The sequence below is a fragment of the Lissotriton vulgaris genome, chromosome 10 (genome assembly GCF_964263255.1).
Source record: "Lissotriton vulgaris chromosome 10, aLisVul1.2, whole genome shotgun sequence".
Lineage (NCBI taxonomy): Eukaryota > Metazoa > Chordata > Amphibia > Caudata > Salamandridae > Lissotriton > Lissotriton vulgaris.
The window spans coordinates 999858058-999878565 of NC_141698.1; the positions used below are offsets into that span (position 1 = coordinate 999858058).

At 46.2% G+C, this 20508-nt stretch overlaps 1 protein-coding gene across 3 annotated transcripts in view; it reads right to left on the bottom strand.

Moving 5' to 3' along the window:
- The window catches only part of PHKA1 (phosphorylase kinase regulatory subunit alpha 1), a 1293387-nt gene that overhangs the window by 518479 nt on the left and 754400 nt on the right, over window positions 1–20508 (bottom strand). For all 3 annotated transcript variants that reach the window (XM_086942009.1, XM_086942008.1, XM_086942010.1), the window contains exon 21: window positions 7375–7514. In XM_086942009.1, coding sequence (XP_086798135.1) covers window positions 7375–7514 — 140 coding nt within the window. The remainder of the gene's footprint in view (window positions 1–7374; window positions 7515–20508) is intronic.

A 20508-nucleotide genomic window follows, 5' to 3' on the forward strand; every position in this document is an offset into this window, starting at 1 on the left:
AGAACACAAAAAACACGTCCCAGCACCACCCCCCACCCTGCATGCAGCGGAAGGCCACGGCCCACCCCCCCCCCCCCCCCATAGGCATGCCCGGCGCCCCAGAAACCCCACAGAAGGGAAAATAGGAGGAGGGCCCAAGCACCGGCCCCTAACACGCCCCCCTGCCCGCCCATCCTGAATGACCAAAGTGAACCCACCAAAATGGAGGGCATACAACATTACAAAATCGTCCCAAGCACCCCAAATCACCATCGTAAGCAATATGTTCATCCAGCACCAGAGACATCCATCAAGCAAACAAGTCTAAGTTCAGCCTTGGCCCGTACGCACCAGGACAGCAAAACTTCGTGCATCGGGAAAAAACAAAGTCGATGAGTCCGCAGTCCCTCTTGTAGCCAATGTAGCAGCAGGATAGGGTGGAAGAGTCCACACGGCAAAGTAGCTCCACAGCGTTCTAGCGATCAATGGAGGCAGGTGATGCGATTCCGGAATGTAGGCAGATAGACAGAAAGCCTCGCAATCAGCAAACGTAGCAGGTCGGTCACAAATCCCAGCAAGGTCGTTGTCCGGTTGCACACACGTTAGAGGGTCCCGGTCGCTGACAGACCGGGAAAGCACAGGCTCCGGTTCGACAGCGTAGCCATTCGCTGTCACACAACTCGCCGACACCCGTGGGGAAGCCACATGAGTCCAGCCACTGATCAGCGCAGAGTGCAGGTCTTTAATGGCCAGCAGGACTTCCCGCGTTGTAAGGTTCATGTACAGTCCGCCAGTGTGCAAAGCTGCGTGCATTGCTCACCTCGCTCCCAGGGAAACCCAATGCTGGCAAGGACACACAGCCCCAGGCGTGCCCAAAGTTCCCTCTAAATAGCGATGCGAGGAGACCTACCGGTCGCCGACATTTTCCGGGGCAGGTCGGGGCTGGAACGGCCGGCAGGCAGGCACGCCGAGGGAGCAGGCAAAACAGATTCCAGCGAAAACCGATGGCAAGCAGCACGAGTGGCGCCAGTGCTGGTCCACAGTCGGCAATCTCCGGTCCCGGCCAATGATGAACCCGATCCGACTCACCGGGCAAAGATGGCCGGCCGGGGCCGTTGTTGTTCAATCGGACTCCGGCTGTTGTATCAGTCGAGGTCCCGGCTCACACAATGGAAGGGCCGGGAAATTGGAGACGACGTAACACGGTCGTGGAAGACCGATCTCGACCAGGAGAAACACCGCCGGACTCAGTAAACACTCATCAGTGCAGGGCCGCTATCGGGACGCAGGATGGGTGTCAGGATAGTGCGGGAGGAAAGGCGATCGGCGGAGCCGGGCTTCTATGCGGCCATCTTGGCCGCCGTCTCGGCTCCTCCCAAGTCCTCTCTTTTTTAATGTCTACCTCTCTTCTCTGGCTGAGGTTGTTGAATCCTGGGGGGTCAGAGTGATCTCTTATGCTGATGACACTCAGCTGGTGTTTTCCTTTAGAGATCACTCTGACGGCAGCTTTGCCAACTTTAGACGCTGCCTTATTAACCCTTCCTCCTGGATGACTCTCAACACCCTTAAGCTGAACACCGATAAAACTGAAGGGTTATTCTTCAACCAGAGCACCCCACTTCCTTCTATCTTATGGTGGCCATCGGAACTTATCCGTAACCGATCCCAGTTAAATCAGCACGTAACCTGGGCTTTCTTTTTGACAATAAACTGTCATGTGAGATTCAAATCAATAAAGTCACATCGGCTTGCTTTGGTAAGCTCCGCATGATGAGGAAAATTCTTCCCTTTCTCCCCTTGACTCTCGCAGGACTGTCATTCAAGCTCTAATCACCTCACACTTGGATTATTCCAACATCCTGTATGCTGGAGCTCCGGAAATACCTGTTTAAACGACTACAATTGGTACAGAATGCCGCTGCCCAACTGATATGTAACATTCCTTATCGCCACTCAATCACCCCGCATCTGATGAAACTTCATTGGCTGACGGTTATTTATTACATCCAATTTAAATCTTTAGTGCTGGCTTTCATGGCACTTAATGGCCTTGGCTCGGCCTATCTCAGACGCAGACTAAAGCCTGTTCAGTCTGCCCGTGCTCTGCCGCCTTCTCTACTCTCCCCGCTTTCGCCGTTCCAGGACAGGGGCAGATCCTTCGCTGTGGTGATGGCCAAACTGTGGAACAGCCTCCCATTGTGTCTCCGACTGATCACATCCGAACCAGTGTTCCGACGCAAACTGAAAACATGTCTGTTTTCCAACCTATAGCCTCGCTTCGCCTGACTCCTCTGTTGCTGCCTCTGTCCGTAGCGCCGGGACACCCCGTTGGGGGTAGTCGCACGCTTTACAAGCTTCAAATAATAATAATAACCTGAGGCAGGACGTCGTCGTCCAGCGCCAGAGGAAACACTGGACCGGCTTCCACCACAGCACACGGCGCAGGAGACCAGGGCTGTGCAGAAGCCGGGGCGGCCAAGGGACGGCACAGGAACGGCGCTGGCTCGACCTCCGACGAGCCAGCCGCCTGCATGGAGGGACGATAGGGGCCCAGGGAGTGACAAGGAGTCCCCCGCCAGCCTCGACCTATGCGGGGACGAGAGGCGCCGCCAAGGCCGACTCGACCTCCGATGAGGCAGCCATCTGTGCGAAGGGACAAGAGGGACCCGGGGAGGGACGAGGACTCCCCCGCCAGCCTTGCCCCATGATGGGGCGAGGGGGGTCTGCCGCTAGGGCCAGCAGCGCCTTAGCGGCCTCACCTCGGCCTCAGACAAGATCGTCACCTGTCCAAAGGGCCGAGAGGGGCTCGGGGATGCGACCCCAGTCCCGGCGACCTCCTGCGACACCATAGGGACTCCTGCAGGAGTTTGCGGCAAAGCAGAGGCGCGGTGGTCTGAAGGAGGGACCCCTGAAGTGCCGCACCCCACCGGCACCACATCCTCCAAACCTCAGCGCCGGGGCCGGAGCCGCCGGCGACGCTGCAGAGGGCCCCGCACAACCAAGGGATCCTCTAACGTCCCGGGGGGAGGAGGAGAAGCCAGCAAGCCGCCACATATGTCTCCATCTGGGCTCTCGAGGGCCCCCTCCCCCCGGGAATCGGTGGATTTGGGGACGACAAGCGAGGCTGCATCACCCGCGGAGAGCCCACGCTCCCAACAGGTCGGAAACCAGCCCTCTGGGACAAAATGCAACACTTACCGACAGGTGAGCGACGCTCTTGCGGCTTAGGAGAGGGACGAGGACGACGACGACCGCTTCGAAACCCTTCTGCAGAAGCTGATCGAGGTGATGAAGTTGATCTGGACATGTGAGCCAAGAGAAGTTTCATCCGGCGCTCCCGACGCGACTTTGGCTTCAACTGCTGACACGCCTCGCAATCAGTGGAGTTGTGATGTTCCCCCAAGCACCACATGAAAATGAGGTGAGGGTCCGTCGCCGACATCAGGCGTCTCGTCTTAAAGCCCGAAGGCATCTGCACACTGTTCCCACAAACACAGGCGAAAGGGAAAGGCCTAAACAGGCCCGAAGCACGAACCGGATCCGTGTTGCACGCGGAAAAGGAAAAAACTGACGTAGGCGCGCCGGGGTGCGACTTATGTGACCTCGCTGACGTCACGTACGCGGACTATGCCAGGGCTGAGTCGCATGATGCCAAACCCCCCCCCCCCCCCCCCCCCCCCCCCCACCCGGCACGCGGGGTTGCTGTGGCAAAAAAATTCTGGATCCATTCCCACGCCTGGGGATAATTATACTGGAATCTGCAGCTAGTAGTCTCTATCAGATACCCTGTTTAGGAGGGTGGGACCAGATACACTTCCCAATCAAAGGGTGGGTAACAGGATAAAAAGTGGGATCCCAAAAAGGCTTGGTGTTTCAACTGTAAGCAAAATGGACACACACTTTGGGACTCTCCTGCCTCAAAAAGACTCCCACTACTGCAGCACCACCAGGGGTTATAAGTCTCCAGATTAGATTCTTGGTGTACCCTGGCAAAGTCAAAGAGCACACAAAGTTACTTTAGTCTCTGAAGTAGGGGATGGATACTGCTTCCCTGGTTGTCTAGCCCAGTAGCCAGGAGAAACACAGACAAAAGTCACATATAAATGGGGTTGAAGAAGGAGAACTGAGTGATACAGGTGTAAGTGTCACCATGGTGACTGAAAAGCTGGTATGCCCAGAGCAGTGCTTAACTGGAAAAACATATCCAATTATCATGCTGATAACATTAGCCATCCCATGGCTATGGTAACCTTAGAACGGGAGGGGTTACTGGCAAGCAGAAGGTGGTCGTGTCCTCTGTAATTTCAGTAGAATGCCAGTTAGGTAATGTTCTGGAGACCTCAACATGGGATGAGGTAGAGATGAGACCCCGTGCAGCCATGCTGGGAACACCTAAACGGATCTGTGTGAAAAACAGAGCAAAGCCCAGGGTGAAAAAGAGGAATTGGAGCCTGGGATAATGGTCCAATTCACCAATTCGCAAGAAGGCTGGGAAACCAACTTTTCCTGAGATACAAAAAGCATGTTAATCTACAGCACACATGCCTCGAACACCAGCTTCTCCTGAGATACAAGCTCAGGTCCCCTCTCCTCAGAGAGAAAACCTGTTAGCCCTCAAGGGAACGTGCGAGTCAGGAACTTGAGCCTTACATGGCAGAGCTCCTGGGCCCAGGGGGACCCTATAGGGAACATCTCTGCCAGGAACAGAGGACCTGTTCCACCCTTTAGAGCCTGAGACAGCAAGCTGCTGAACAGAAGGGAGAATTCAGTGGCTTCCACTAACCCCATTAGGAGGAGGGGCTCCTTCTTTACACTGAGGCCAGGGACCGCCAAACCTGGTGCCACTAGGAGAGTGATTGTGCCTCAGCAGTACAGGGAGTTCCTACTCATCTTAGCACATGACATCCTCCTAGCTGGGCAGCTGGAGTAGGATAAATACCTAATTATACCAGCCAGGTATGTCCCAGAATGTGAAGGAGTTTTTGCAACTCCTGTTTTACCTATCAAGCCAGTGGCAAGACAGGTGGCAAAACAAATGCCCACTTAATACCTGTACCAGTGGTTGGGGTCACCTTTGAAAGTGTAGGGATAGACATTGTAGGTCTCTAAGACCCCCAGACAGCATCAGGAAAAAGATTCCTACTGGCGGTAGTGGATCATGCCACCATGTATCCTGAAGCAATTCTACTTAGGATTGTCACTGATCCTGCAGTTGTCAGGGCCCTCATAGTATCTTTACTAGAGTGGGCTTCCCTAATGAGGTGGTGTAAGACAGGGGTAGTAATTTCATGTCTGGTTACCTAAAAGTCATGTTAGCTGAGTGTGGGGTGAAATATAAGTTTATCACCCCCTGCCACCCACAAACCAATGGTCTGGTTGAGAAATCCAATAAGACCGTAAAGCGCATGATCATGGGACTCCCTGTAAAGCTCAGAAGGAGAAGGGATGTCTTACTGCTATGCCTGCTGTTTGCCTACAGAGAGGTGCCACAGAAAGGAGTAGGCTTTAGTCCCTTGGAGCTTCTGTTTGGCCATCCTGTGAGAGGTCCAATAAGTCTAATACGGGAAGGCTGGGGGAAGCATCCCAAAAAATCCAAACTGGAGATGGTAGGTCATGGACTTGGCCTTCATTTTAGAATGACTAAGTACATGGAGAAAGCCAATAAAAACCCTGAGGCAAGCCAAGAGCTCCAAAAGCAACGGTTCGACTAAAAGGCTGCACTGGTGGAGTTCAAACTCTGACAGAAGGTATAGGTATTGCAGCATGTGGCACCTCGGGCCCTCCAGGACAAATGGAGTGCTCCCTACCCTATCCTAGAAAGAAAAGGGGAGGTCACCTACTTGGTGGACCTTGGCACTGCCATAAGCCCTCAAAGGTTCATCCATGTGAACCGCCTTCAACTCTTTCGTGACAGGGATGATGTGGCCATGCTCATGGTTACCGGTGAGGATCAGGAAGAAGAGAGTGAACCTCTCCCACAACCCTAAAGAAGGGCCTGTTGAAGGATTTGTCTTTTTAGACACCCTCACTGTCCAAAAGCAAACTGATTGAAGGCTGAGCTCTTTCCTTTGACCACTGGTCAGACAATCTGGTCAGCCTACAAAATGTACAGGCAGTCTGATCAAGTTGAGAAGAATCATCAGAGCTGAAGTCAGCGAAATGCTGGAGTTAGGGGTGACTGGACCCTCTGAAAGTCCTTGCGCCAACTCAGTGGTCTTAGTCCCCAAATCTCATCCCAAGTGTGGTAAATCAAGGCCGAGGTTTTGTGTGGACTACAGAGGTCTCAATGCTGTAATTAACACAGATGCACACCCTATCCAAAGAGTTGATGAGTTAATTGACAGGTTGGGTGCAGCCAAATATCTGAGTACTTTTTATTTGACATCAGAGTACTGACAGAATGGTCCAACCCCTGAAGCAAAAGAGAAATCTGCATTCTTGACCCCAGATGAGCATCACTAGTTCCCTGCACTCCTGTTCTTTAATCAACTAGCAATACCTACTATGCTAAGAAAGGTGCCTGACGTGATGCGTTTCTAAGTACACTTAGGATGGCATCACTAAGAACAGAAATAACTTGAAGGGAGACTGGTTGACCATTTTGTTTGAAGTCTTGAGGTAGACAAGTTGAAGAAACGTGTGGTCAACAGGAACTCCTAGCCAATGAACTTGACGTAGAAGGACAGGAATACTCTTCCTCATTAGAGAGCTCAATGACAGAAGCATGCTACACTAGGAGGGTAATTTTTTTCATCCATTAAGAGGGGATATAATTGGATAACAACAACAAAAGTTTGGCTAACTTGTGCTTATTAACGAGTTTAGTGGGTGTGTTTATTAACTCCCATACCCTCACACAGGTCTTAGGATTAATGCAATGGCAAGTTATTTCTTGTACTTCAAGATACATTATGTATTCTCGTCACACAAGCTTATTTTGTGCATGACCACACCTCCCACAAGCGCTATTAGTTAGTATTGCTGAATCCACATACTTATGTTTTCTCCCTTCAGATAGCAGAGCATAGTAGAAGTATTTCAGTCACTATAATCAGTTCGGACATGAAAATCTGTGGTACTCTTTGGACAGTAAATAGATAAGAGAGCGACTTGAAAGATTGACTAACGCAGCAAAAGCCAACTGGCAAGTTTTCAACTGTGGCTGAACGATTGCTACTATTTTGAGTTGTTGACTGGTTTGCCCGAGGTCAGAGAACATGTTTATACAGGGACTGAAACAGTTATCACTTAGCAGCCTCTGCAACTTTACAAGTAAGGCAACACACAAGTAAAAAAAAGAAATTCGATTTAAAAGGAAAGAAAATAGAGCAATCTAAAAGTTAATCAGTTATTAATAAATGTGTACTTTGAAACAGTGAATAAGCTTTCACCTACTTTATAGTATACAAGATGTACAGGATATCAGCCTGGTCCTGTAAACTGGGGCACTCTCGCAACTGACCCACCAGTGCCTTGAAATCCACATTCCCAGCAGTGTCTTTAGGGAGGTGCAGTTCAGCAGTTATACTCGGTACCTTGAAAAAGAATCAGAAATCAATAAATCTGAAAGCTCATTAAATAGGAGATGCAAGAATTGTATCTTCACTCTTTGTAATTTCCATGAGCATCGATGGATAGCCCAAAAGGCACAAGCTTTAGGGCGGCAACACTAAGGGGCTTTATGACTGCCACATTAACAACATTGAGACCTCTGGTGAAGAATAGCAAATACAATGATAAAATGCCAGCATGGGAAGGCAGGCACAAGCCAGAGTGGTTCACCTAGTGGCACCTATGTGAGAAAACCTGTCCCACCTACATTTAACTAAAACACAGACTGCAGCAATGTACACCTAAAGTACCTATAAACATTAACATTTGTTTGTGTGCACAGAAAGAACAATGGCAATGGATAATCAACATCAGTTCTATGGTTGAATCCCCTCTCTACATCATGAGGCTTAACATGGTCCAAAATCAAGAGAAGCCACATAATAACACCACCTGCTGTGCACTTCCTAGCAAATGGCAAATAACATGGTGGTCACAGTCCAGGCACCAACAAGCAAGTACCAACATCCTTTACGCCACATAGAGTCAGACTCCCAATCCCCCCTCAGCTTCAGAAATTTATGGCTTGCCCTCCAAAATCAAATTGAGACGCCTGCTGGAAAAAGTGTTGGATATTCTGTTCAAACACTGCACAGAGATTCACTATGCATATTAATAAACCTAGACTTCATGTACTAGTGCTGCTCCTCTAGATCTTTTAAAAGCAAAATGTTCCTAAGCTAGAACCCAAACAATAAAATACAACTTCTCAAACTTCTGTGCATAAAAACTTTCCATGAATAACATAGATCAAAAGAACAAGAGCAGGTGAAAGCATAGCCTTATCAAAAAAAAATGTACTTGCAGGGTGTGCTATCAGTTGAGCATATTTCCTTCAGCCTGAGGTAATACGTGCAAATCAAAAATTCTAACAAACACAAGTCTGCCTTACCTTGTTTCCCGTTGTACAGAGTGTTGTTTTATATAGTTCCCTTTTCTTTACAATATGGCTCACATGAAACGAATGTCCTTTTCAGGCTCCTTCCCACAATACTGTTCCCGTATGGCAAATTGCAGAGACAAGCCATGACATGCAAACCTGAGTTCCTGACTTTTATGCCACTACAAGGCCAATCAACTTGTTCATGCATATTTATTAGGTGTTAGTTCTTAAAAGGGTGGAGGTGGGATCCCCTATGGTAGATCAGTATGGAGTCTATAGTGAATTCACTCAATACCGAATTCATGGAAATGCCTCAGAACCCGCAACTTGAGTCACGCCCATAAATCCATGTAAATGTTATGTCTAATTATGTTTACTAATACAGCAACAACACAATCAGTGTTTAATAAACCAAAAAGAGTCTGTGCAAAACAAAAATCTTCAGAGGTCAAAGAATTAAACAAGCATTTGCAATGCAATAGGGCTCGCATTAGTAAAGTTTGAGGGATTAGTATTGTAAATGACAAATTTATTATTTATGTTTTTGTTTTGAAATTTTGGAAATTAATAACTTTGTCATTTACAATGCTAATAGTGTTAACTTGTGGAAATGTGACACCTATAGCATTTGTAATCCGTTGCTTGTGTTACACAAGGGCCGATATAACAGCAAGTTTAAACATATGCAACAGAAGCAATGAGTGAGAGTTACCACGGACAGCAGGACGACGGCGGGGGTGAAAGGAACTACAGACAGCAAGAAGAGGGCAGGCTTGCGGCCGTGAATAAGTGACGGCGGGGGGCGGGGCAGCGAAGCCTTTGATGTGCCAAATGCTGCTGGGGAACCGAGTTGGAGCCTCGGCGTGGGCTCAGCATCCTGTGATTCTGATATAATCACTTTATCTCCCTGCACCTACCACACAATGAAAGTGTCCTTGTGTAACATAACTGGTGTTCATGTGAAGCGCTCCAATACCTGCGGGTCGAGTTCGCGTTATATAAAATCTGCACACAAAAGATGCTATGAGCAGAACGGGCTGGCTGGCTCAATCGAGGGCAATCTACCGAAATGAGCGGTGACATGTTTCCAAGTATCTCTAATGACAGGCAGCGCAGAGTGCATGCATTCTTTATAGCAGACGGAGCATAAACGCAACTCAGGACCAGAGCAAGAGGAACATTTACCAAACAAGCACTGGGGGAAGAGAGCAGGGGAAGTAAAAGGGAGGCACGGCCTGCGGCCGTGAATAAGTGACGCACAGGGAGGCACGGCCTGCAGCCGTGAAAAAGTGACGGCGGGGGGCGGGGCAGCGAAGCCTTTGATGTGCCAAATGCTGCTGGCAGTGGGAAGGCTCGGGCATGCTCGTCCACGAGGCGTGCACTTTCGAAAATCCACTGGAGAGCCCTTGCTTGGCCTGAAGTATGGTTTGGCTGCATTAGGGCTCTTTTCCTATTCCTGTGGAATAGGAAAGGCGAGCCCTAAAAACGGCATATGTCATACAATTTCATCATTTATTTGGACCTTCGAGTATATGTTGAGAATAATGCCATCCAAACTGCAGTATATCGGAAGCCCACATCGGGCAACACCATCTTACACTCAGGAAGTTATCATCCACGCAGTGTAATTAACAATATCCCCCTAGGAGAGTTCTTACGTATGAAGCGAAATTGCTCCACAGATGAGGAATTAGAGAGAGCACGAGGAAAGGCTAGAAAAAGATTTAGCAAGAGGGGATACTGCAAAGGAATCCTAGATCAGGCAGAAATGAAAAGTGATCTAGTGGGACGAACTGACCTACTGATTGATAAACCTAAAACAGGGGAATCCAAAATCAGAATGATCACAGGTTATTCCGAAAAATCAGCCGAAGTCTTCAACATTATGAAAAGAAATTGGAGAATCCTGAAGACAGACAGTGTGATAGGGCAGACACTGTCAGAATATCCCCTGATCTCATATAGAAGAGGAAACTCATTTAAGGACCATCTTGTGAACAGCCACTAAGAGTGTAAAAGTAGGAGGAAACCATCAGTAGTGGGCTTCTACCCTTGCATGAAATGCAAGGCGTGTAGAAACTCACATAAAGTAAAAGACTATCTGATACCTGGGAAACAAACAAAACAATATCCAAGCTGTTAAATTGCAACTCGGATTACACAGTATATTGCCTGGTGTGCCCGTGTGGGAGGAAATACATAGGGAGCACAATCAAGCAGACCAAACTTAAGAGTTCTCGAACACATGAGAGCCATCTCAATGAAAGACCAGAGCTATCCAGTAGCTCGGCATTTCAAAGAGATGCACAAAAGCAACAGTAACCTACTCACCTTCTTCATACTTGATCAATTGGTCAGAAATGAACGAGGTGGAGACTGGGTAAAAAAACTGCGAAATTTAGAATCCAGGTTCATTATCCTACTCCAGACCAAGGTCCCAGGAGGGATGAACAATGAGGAAGAAATGTGGACCCATACTTAATAAGTTGTCAAACAACTCTTTTGTGGGGGGGATGACATCTGGAAAAAGAAAGAAAGGAATTTGTCTCCCAAATCCTAAGAGTTGATTTGAAACCTATTATAACATTAGAATGCCCATTCAGGGCTTCATCATCAGGGCCACGTTAAGCACTACAATCTATGCTAACTCCCACTCACAATATCCGTGAACTTTTTAGTACAGTTCTCAACTCTAGAAGCAAAAATAGTTGTTGAATTAAATGAGTGATTAGATGAACTGTATAGGACAACAGCCTTTAGGAACAAAGGGCGACCAGAAATATGTGATGTAACATTATATCCGATTATGAATTGTTATTGCAAATGAATTGACCAATATAATGACATAATGGTTTATGAATGCGCTGAAAAGTACTAAAGATTGTACATAAATTGTATATATATGAATTGTTCTAGCGCGATTCTGACCACTATAAGATGGCCGCCATTCTCAATGATGAAATTGTATGACATGTGCCGTTTTTTATTTTTACTGTTTACACACGTGACAGGAAGTCACAATGAAAGTTTTATTTAAAATTACTTGAAAAAATGCAATGGTTTACACTGACGAAGGCGGCAACACCGAAACGCGTTTGTAACACTTGTTATGCGGCAGAGCGATGAATTAAATGGCTATACCACGCTAAAGTGACTTGGAGTGCTCTTCTTTGAGGCGAGTCCTGGACACGAAGGGATTGAAGTGTTTGGAAATATATATCTATATCTATATCTATATCTATATATATATCTCTATATATATATATATATATATATATATATAAAAAGATAAAGAGAGTGAGAGAGAGAGATATCTCAAGACGCCTGCCTCTGCATCCAGACAGACTCCAGCACGCTCGGGTTCACAAAATAACAGTTTATTGGCTCACAAACAGGTAACGCATCTCAGCAGCTGTCTTTGTCAAACATTTTGCGGTCGCCATTTTAGATTACTTTTAAACATGTTCCTGAAGACTTAAACAGAATTAAAGTGACAGTGCAATATTATCCTTAAAGTGACAAGTATTTTTTTATACCATTGATGAATGAATCTGTATGCATGAACATGATTTAAATACAGCATTATTGTTAATCATAACGGATAAATCAAAGATAGCCAAGGACTTCTGTTGAGTGTCACATCAATAAATCATTAAGAAATCACCCTCACACGTAAATATAAAGAAGACCATGGCAAAATGAAGGGCAAATGCCCAATGTCTCACCGCCATCTACTAACTCTTCGCAGATAATTTGTGCAGTCATTTCATGTCACCTTTGTGCTAAAAGACCTTATACTGAACCTCTTGGCCCTGATTTGTAAGAAAATGTGGTACAGTCAATAAAAACCAAACAAAAATAAGCATGCTCCAGGTGAAAAAACTACAAAACATAAAATTCAGCAGTTATGGACTAGATTGGTATAGGGAACTAATCATTTTTGATGCCCCTAACAAAGACTAAACACTAAATAGTTTGGGACAGGCAGATAGACAACCCTAATCCACTTCAAAAGTACTAAAGGTTGACATGTAAATCCTCTTCAGTATTTAGGCCGTTTGGAATTTTCGAGTTGAATCTCAAGATGTATCTGGATTCTAACTGCCTTAAACACCTCTCTTTGTCTGACAGGCACTTGATGAAGCATAAAATATTCCAAGTTGTTCACATCACTGTTATGTACCAGTTCAAAATACCTTGCCACTGTGTACATATATGGCAAATTCACTCCTGCAAGTGAGTGGTTTCAATGTCTGCCATTTAGTGTCTGAAAACGGCAAAAGCACCTCCATGGTATTGACACCATAATTGCATTCTTTGCATTTATTGCATCGTCTGAACCCTTTGTTCCCACTTAGCCATGTCTCATTGTTAACCAGGTCTTTTCACATTGATCTTGCTTTGCTGAATATTAGTAATGGACTGTTGTGTATCCTAGGACCTAAGATCGGATCACTGCAAATTAAGTGCCAATGTTTTTGAAAAATGTCACGTATTTTTTGGTGCTGCTCATTGAATCCAGTAATGAACCGTATGGTTTGCCCTGTGTCACTCTGCTTGCTCTTTCTTTTCTCATACGTGAAGTTACGTTTTTCCCTGGGTCTTAAGTTCGCCTTCACCCTGGCTGTTTCTAGAGTGGCTTTGCTATATCCTCTCCTTTCGAATATCCCTGTTAGTTCCAATTGAGCTTTGTGGAGCTGCTCAAAATCACTGTAGTTCCTTCTCATGCGGAGATTCTCGGTGTAGGGTATGCTATTCTTTAGGTTGGTTGGATGGAACCTCCAAGTATGCAGCACAGTGTTGCCAGCAGTGCTGTTCGTGAAAGTTTTTGTCTGTATTGTTCCATCCACCACATTGATGGTTAAATCTAAGAACTCCACCTCTTTCTCACTGATATATGAGTTGAAATGTACGTTGAGTACATTGTCGTTCAGCCTCTCTACTATATATATATATATATATATATATATATATATATATATATATATATATATATATATATATATATGCAGTGAAACTCTTCGGCTTTGTAATCCCTTTCCCGTGGGGCACAAAAAAAGAGCACAGACCAAATCCTTCAATTTATTTTGCCATTTCAGTCCAAGGTACAGCAAGATGGGGCAGCCATTACGCATTTCATCCCAAGCGTGGGACTTGATCACATATAAATACATATATTCACAGAAAAAACCATAGGTTTCACACCAGTTATAGTTAGGAATTAGCATTTAAATAACCTATTAAATTCACTGAAAAATCCATAGGTTTGACACCAGTTATAGTTAGCTGGAAATTTTACTGACATAAAACCATTGAAATTCCCACGTTATAATTAGTTGGACTCACTATAACTTGCGCGCCTGCAATGCACTGCTGATGACGTCACATATTACATCACTCATGACATTTGTAAAGAAATAAATCATGTCATTCGCTCATGCTTGTGTGATGGTCTTCTAGGATATCATTATACACAAGGTTAGGGATCCTGGAACCCTAGGAGGATAGAGAAGTCCTCAGTAAAGAGGATTGGAGGGATACGTCCTCCCTAGAATATACTTGAAAACCCAAAAGTATCCCCTCTGGAACTAGGATGGCTCTTGTGGAAAAGGTGAGGAAATGTGGGGTGGTCAGTACGCCAAGTAGCAGCACACCCACTATTGTGGGTGGAAAGGGAAAAATACCCTTTTCTTTAAATAACCCTCACTCACTCTAGTAATGACATGCTTCATCATCGCGTTCACCCCAACTCCTAAAGGGCGGGGTGCACTCAACCATATTCCAGGGAGTGCTTATGAAGACTGTCTGTTTAGGGGGGGTGTAACTTTAAAGATGAAATTCCTCACCCCCTTCAAAAGCATCCTTTATCCGTGGGGTGGGAGGGAAGATTAAAAATATAAGTAGCAGGTTAAGCCATCTTTGTCCCGCTTTCCCTAGTGCGCTTCCAGTGGAAGAGCAGCACAAGTTACTCCAAGGACGTGTATGGTTTGTTTTCAGGCATGAGTACTCCATATGAAGCAAAAAAAGTAACAACTCTCTTCAACTATGTGTCTAAGCTTTAGGATTGCTAAAACGGCAACTGAGGTCACACTGCAAAAAGCATAAAATGGGGGGAAAGTGATAGAAATTATACCAAAAAAAATATAGAAAACCATTGGTTGATTGTGAGAATTTGTATAGTGGGACATTCGATGCCAACATGTTCTGGGTGGAAGGTACCAGAGCTGATTTAATTCTAGACTTTTAAGTGAATACCATGTAAGAACTCAGTCGTGAAGATAACAGGGTCACGTTGCCCCTGCCCCCTATTCCTTAAATGGTCCCGCATGCTTCATTGTAAAAGACAACCCCCTGAGCTCACACCTACACCCCATTAGGAGAGCCCATCTGTTCCCTCTCACAGCACATTCTGGGACCTTGGTGGTGGGGGCGGTGCTAAAGCCCCCACCCCACCCCACCCCGGTACAGATGTCGGAGCTATCAAGTCTTGTTGACAGAGGCCAGGCCCTGGCGGGAGTTTACAGGCCTCGTGGTGTGTGAAGTTTAGGGCGTGAACCTCTCGCCTGCTTCTCTCAGAGGACGCAGGAAACAGCCATCGGGTGATCGGGATGTGGAGAAAGGAATGCACATTTTAAAAAATATATATTTATGGTTCTGCCTCTACAGTTGTATTTATTGCTTAAAATGGTCACGCACTTTCTGCTTGAACATGTGGCTCACCTCCTAGCCTGCCACTGAACCTCTAAGTGCCAGGGAGGGTGGTGCCGGAGGTGGGGGAAGGGGGCGGGAGTACTGAACGATGCCTGATTGTGCAGGGTTGCCCCCCCTCCTCTGTGTGAGCTAAGCCAGCCATGGATAAAAGGGGGAGTGGCGAATTGCACTTGTGAAAAATCCAGTGGACAAGTTACACATGTTTATACAGCATCCGGTTGTGCCACCTTATAAATGTTTACATATCTCAGCTTACATCATGAGGCAAACATTAAACATTTTAATAGAAACTTAAAACACCCCGACGCAGCCATTAAAATAGCATTCACCAAGCATGCTTGCCGCTGCTTAGGGGGTTATTGGAGGCAGGGGTGGAGCGGGAGGGGCCATAGAATAATTCATAGAAAACTTAGTATCAAAATGCAGGTGCGATGCTCTGGGGGGCCCTGTGGCTGGGGCCCCTAATCTGCTACCTTCCTCTGGCACCAAATTTACCCCCACTCCTTACATGCGCCTAGAGGCGATTCAGCTAAATGCACGCTTAGCAAGGAATCACGCTCCAGTATATGCACACATTATCTTGAGAGAAACTGGACTTTGAGAAGTGCTTCTGAAAGGGCCTTAGGAGAGGGTTGTCGTAGAAACACCAAGGGGAGCCTCCCCTTTCCCTTGAGACTTCCATGGTCCCAAATGTTCCCAAAAACAGGAGAAACCTAGACTGTCTTTCAAGGGCCAATGACTTCTAATAGAATTCCATCACAGCCTCTGACCCTCGCCCTTTCCCAGCAGGACTTTTATCGGGGAGTTCATCTGTCTCCCCAGGTAGCTGATAGTGCAAACCCGTAGCCCTAGGGAGGGGAGGGGCTGGGAAGAGGGAGGGAAGCTTTCAGGCCTTGTTTACCGCCCTGTCTGTTTGTCTGCTGGGCCTTTGCGAGGAATGTCCCCTCTTCACAATGGAATGAGGCCTCCGAGAGAGGTGCTGATTGCGTTAAAGCAGAGATACGAGACACCTGGGCGGAGCGCTATTCTGTGTTCGGAAACGCAAGACAGCACCGGTCACTTTATAACATGAACACTGCTAACCGTTTTAGTGACATGAAGTGACCGGTCACATGGATGTACCTGCTCCGAGCACCTGGTGCCTTCCAAAGATCGTGTTGTTTTTCGTCCAGTGCAACATGGTCTTCCTGCCTGGACTTGTAATGGGAACAGTGAAAGTGCACGGGAAGCCTGTGTACTGCTGCTGACTGAAAACAGCAGTACCTGAAGCCCACCCACAGTGGGGCATTATAGTGAAAAGAAGTAGTGATGCATGCACGAGTCTCGTGGCGTGCTCATTCAGTCAGGGCTTTTTTTGCCCAAGGATACATTGCATTCACAGACGTCCACGTGCTCATTACAAAATCATGAATCCACTTTATTTGTGATCTCCTTTGAACAAAATCATATTGCAGTGCCAAAAAAGCAAAAAACGCTGTAATTAATGGCTCTGCAACCCCAACAATGGAGGACTAAGAATAAACAAGCCACAAACAAGCTCCTGGCATTGCTGTGGGGAGGAGGGGGGGGGGGGGTGGGAAGAGAAATGCACCGCCGTGAAAGTGGCTCTTGGGGCGCATTCCTTTGAAGTGTCGGGTCTGATGCAATTATGCGAGGCAGGCTGGTTAGGAAGCAAATGGCAAGGGAGGGAGGCTGAGGCTTTGATGTGGGGAAAGGCTGATCGGCAGAAGGCTCAGGCAAGCTCGTGCATGAGGTGGCGTGCACTTCCCAAAATCCTCTGAGAGCCATTGGCCTTAAGAAATGTGGTTTGACTGCATTAGGGCTCGTTTCCTATTCCTGCGGAATAGGAAAGGACGAGCCCTAAAAAAGTCAAACGAAGGCTGAGAAACTAACAGCTAAAGGCTGACCACAGAAGAGGCGTGGCTTGGCAAGATGGCTGAGTAGATGTTTCTACCGGCTCTCAGGTCGGCCAAAACTAATTTGTCAGCATCCTATATGACCTCACCTGGCTATTAATCCCTCTCCTGTAACTCAGGCAATGTCCACCTGGTCTCCCGGCACTTGCATTGTTGGCGTAATCCGTGGGATATTAGTATTACTACAATAGGAGACAGCATAGAGACGAATGTGTTCCGCAATTTTCCCTGATGTGCTCTGGGTGCGAGCTGTGAGGCTGGCCTGCTCCTACTGCTGTCCACGGAACTGCGGTGACTGCCTGCCGGCCGCAGGGTTGCCCCCCCCCCTCCTCACTACAAGAAGCACAGGGGGACAAAGAGACGGGATTAGATGACCAGGCCGGTGCCGACAACGAGGCCTAGCTGTGAATCCATAATCAAGGGAGGCACAATGCTCCATTGAATGTGCAAGGTATGGCGTGGAGTACCCCCTGAGACCAAGGCGGGGAGGCACCCGGTGTCTAGGCCTGGTAGCAGCCGTAGTGAACGCCCGAAGTCCGCCTTAAACTGTGGGATAGACTGCACTTCATCCATGCTGTGCGACCCTGCTACAGTGGGCGCATACGGCACTCAAACAGATTCTGTTACAGCCCTGACCGAGAGATCATCATAGAGGCGGGGCCCGGCCCGGGAAGGATGTGCATGCGGGTGCTCACCCTGGCCGTGGGGAGCTTGAGAAGCCGGACTGCACCGGATGATTCCACCACACAAGTAATTGGAAGAGGTTACATCAACGGGTCAGCTGGGGAACTGCTATAGCCCCAAATGTAATAACAAGCATTGGAAATGCAATAGGTCTCGCATTAGGAAAGTTTGAGCTATTTGTCTTGTAAGTGACAATTTTTTTTATTTGTGTTGGTTTTCAAAATAGCTAAATTAATAGCTTTGTCATTTACAATGCCAATAGTTATAACTTTCGCAAATGTGACACCGATAGCATTTGTAATGCAATGTGTTGTATTTATGTGACTTCCATGTATTGATATTAGAAATAACAATGTCTTTCAATGTTTTTAATTAATTAATACTTAAATAAAAGTTATTGTAATTTCTGATGGCAATAGCTTAAACTTTTGTAAATAACTTTTGTTAAGATTATGTTCAGTGAATTTTATTGTGACGAAAATCCAAGAACAGAAGTGAAATATTAACATCTTTTTGGTTACATTTGTAATAAAGCTTGAAACATTGAGAGAACATATTTGAACCAGTTGTTGAATGGTTGCACAGATTGATGCTGTGGTGGCGCTGAGTGATGTTGTGATGGCGAACGAGTGATGCTGTGATGGTGCTGAGTGATGCTGTATGCTATGCTATGTTTTGTTTTGCTTTCCTTTGTTTTGTTTTGGTATGTTATGCTACGTTTTGCTATCCTATGCTTTTGATTTGTTATGCTATGCTGTGTTTTGTTATGCTATGCTATGTTTTGTTATGCTATGCTATGTTTTGCTATTCTATGCTTTTATATGCTATGTTTTGTTTTATTATGCTATGCTTTGTTTTGCTATGTTATGTTTTGTTATGCTATGCTATGGTTTGTTGTGTTTGGTATGTTATGCTTTGCTATGCTATTATATGTTTTTCTTTGCTATGCTATTCTATGTTTTGCTATGCTATGTTTTGTTGTGTTTTGCTATGTTTTGTTATGCTGTGTTTTGTTATGCTATGTTTTGTTATGTTATGCTATGTTTTGTTATGCTACGTTTTGTTATGCTATGCTATGGTTTGTTGTGTTTGGTATGGTATGCTTTGCTATGCTATTATATGTTTTTCTTTGCTATGCTATTATATGTTTTGCTATCCTATGCTTTGTTTTGTTATGCTATGTTTTGTTATGTTATGTTATTTTATGCTTTGTTATGTTATGCTATGTTTCGTTCTGCTATGTTTGGTTGTGTTTTGTTATGCTATGCTTTGTTGTGTTTTGCTATGCTATGTTTTGTTATGCTATGTTTTGTTTTGCTATCCTATGCTTTGTTTTGTTATCCTATGCTTTGTTTTGTTATGCTATGTTTTGCTATCCTATGCTTTTTTATTGTTATGCTATGCTGTGTATTGTTAATCTATGCTTTGTTTTGTTATGCTATGCTGGTGAGGGTGCGTGAGGGTGAGGGTGAGTGAGAGTGAGGGTGTATGAGGGTCGTGAGGGTGAGTGAGGGTGGGTGGGTGTGTGAGGGGGGTAAGGGTGAGAGGGTGTGAGGGCGAGGGCATGTGAGGGCGAGGGTGTGTGAGGATGAGAGGGGGTGTGAGGATGAGAGGGGGTGTGAGGATGAGAGGGGGTGTGAGGATGAGAGGGGGTGTGAGGATGAGAAGGGGTGTGAGGATGAGAGGGGGTGTGAGGATGAGGGGGGTGAGGGTGTGTGAGGGTGAGGGGGTGTTAGGGTGATGGAGTGTTAGGGTGAGGGGGTGTGAGGGTGAGGGGGTGTGAGGGTGAGGGGGGTGAGGGGGCGTGAGGGTGAGGGGGTGTGTGAGAGGGAGGGGGTGTGAGGGGAAGTGAGGATGAGGGTGGGTGAGGGTGAAGGGGGGTTGAGGGTGACGATGTACCGTTATCTATGAGCAAGGAAAAAAGGAAACAAAAAAGTCAGATTGGTTGCACATTGAAAGACAGCGTCAATAACTTTTATGTAGCGCTCTGACCTACACACTGATCACCTTGAAGCAATATAAATAACTGGAGTTACTATTACCCAATGGAATATTTCATTTGGACGGATGGGTTATCTGACCAAATTAAGATGCAAACTTGAGACGTGTAGGCTGCAGCAGATGTCAGCAGCGAGCGTTTAACCCACCAAGGTATCTTGCACTTTCTACCTAAAGCAACACCTGCATTTGTGGTGTGTGCTATACACTCATTATTTTGAGTTGAAATAACAGCAAAAATGTAATAAACGGGTTAGCTGAACACTGCAGAAATACATTACGCTGGTTTCATTTGAAAATCTACCCAAATAGTGTAAACTGTTGTGAACATAAAATGCAATAGGTAACCAACACAAAAATTCACACGACAACGAAGCGTCTCAATGAGGCTCCAGAGCCCAAAAGGCCGAGATTAGATTTAATGTTTTAACTAGTCAGACCTAGAGCAGTAAATGAATTCACTATTGAGTGTACGTGCAAGAATTCAGGTAATTTAATAATAAACGAAGACATGGAACAGAAGACATAGAACAACATAAACACACAGCCATTGTTATAACAAAGCCTTTTCGCAGGATAATAAAACATAACCTAAACTAGGCGTCCATGGTAGCCTGCTAGGAAGGGGTTAAACTGCTCTTACCTGCACTTCCAGGAGCAGTCACGCAACGTAGGGGGTGCTGATGAACAGTGGAAGTGACAAAGGAGCTTTACCCGTGGCACATC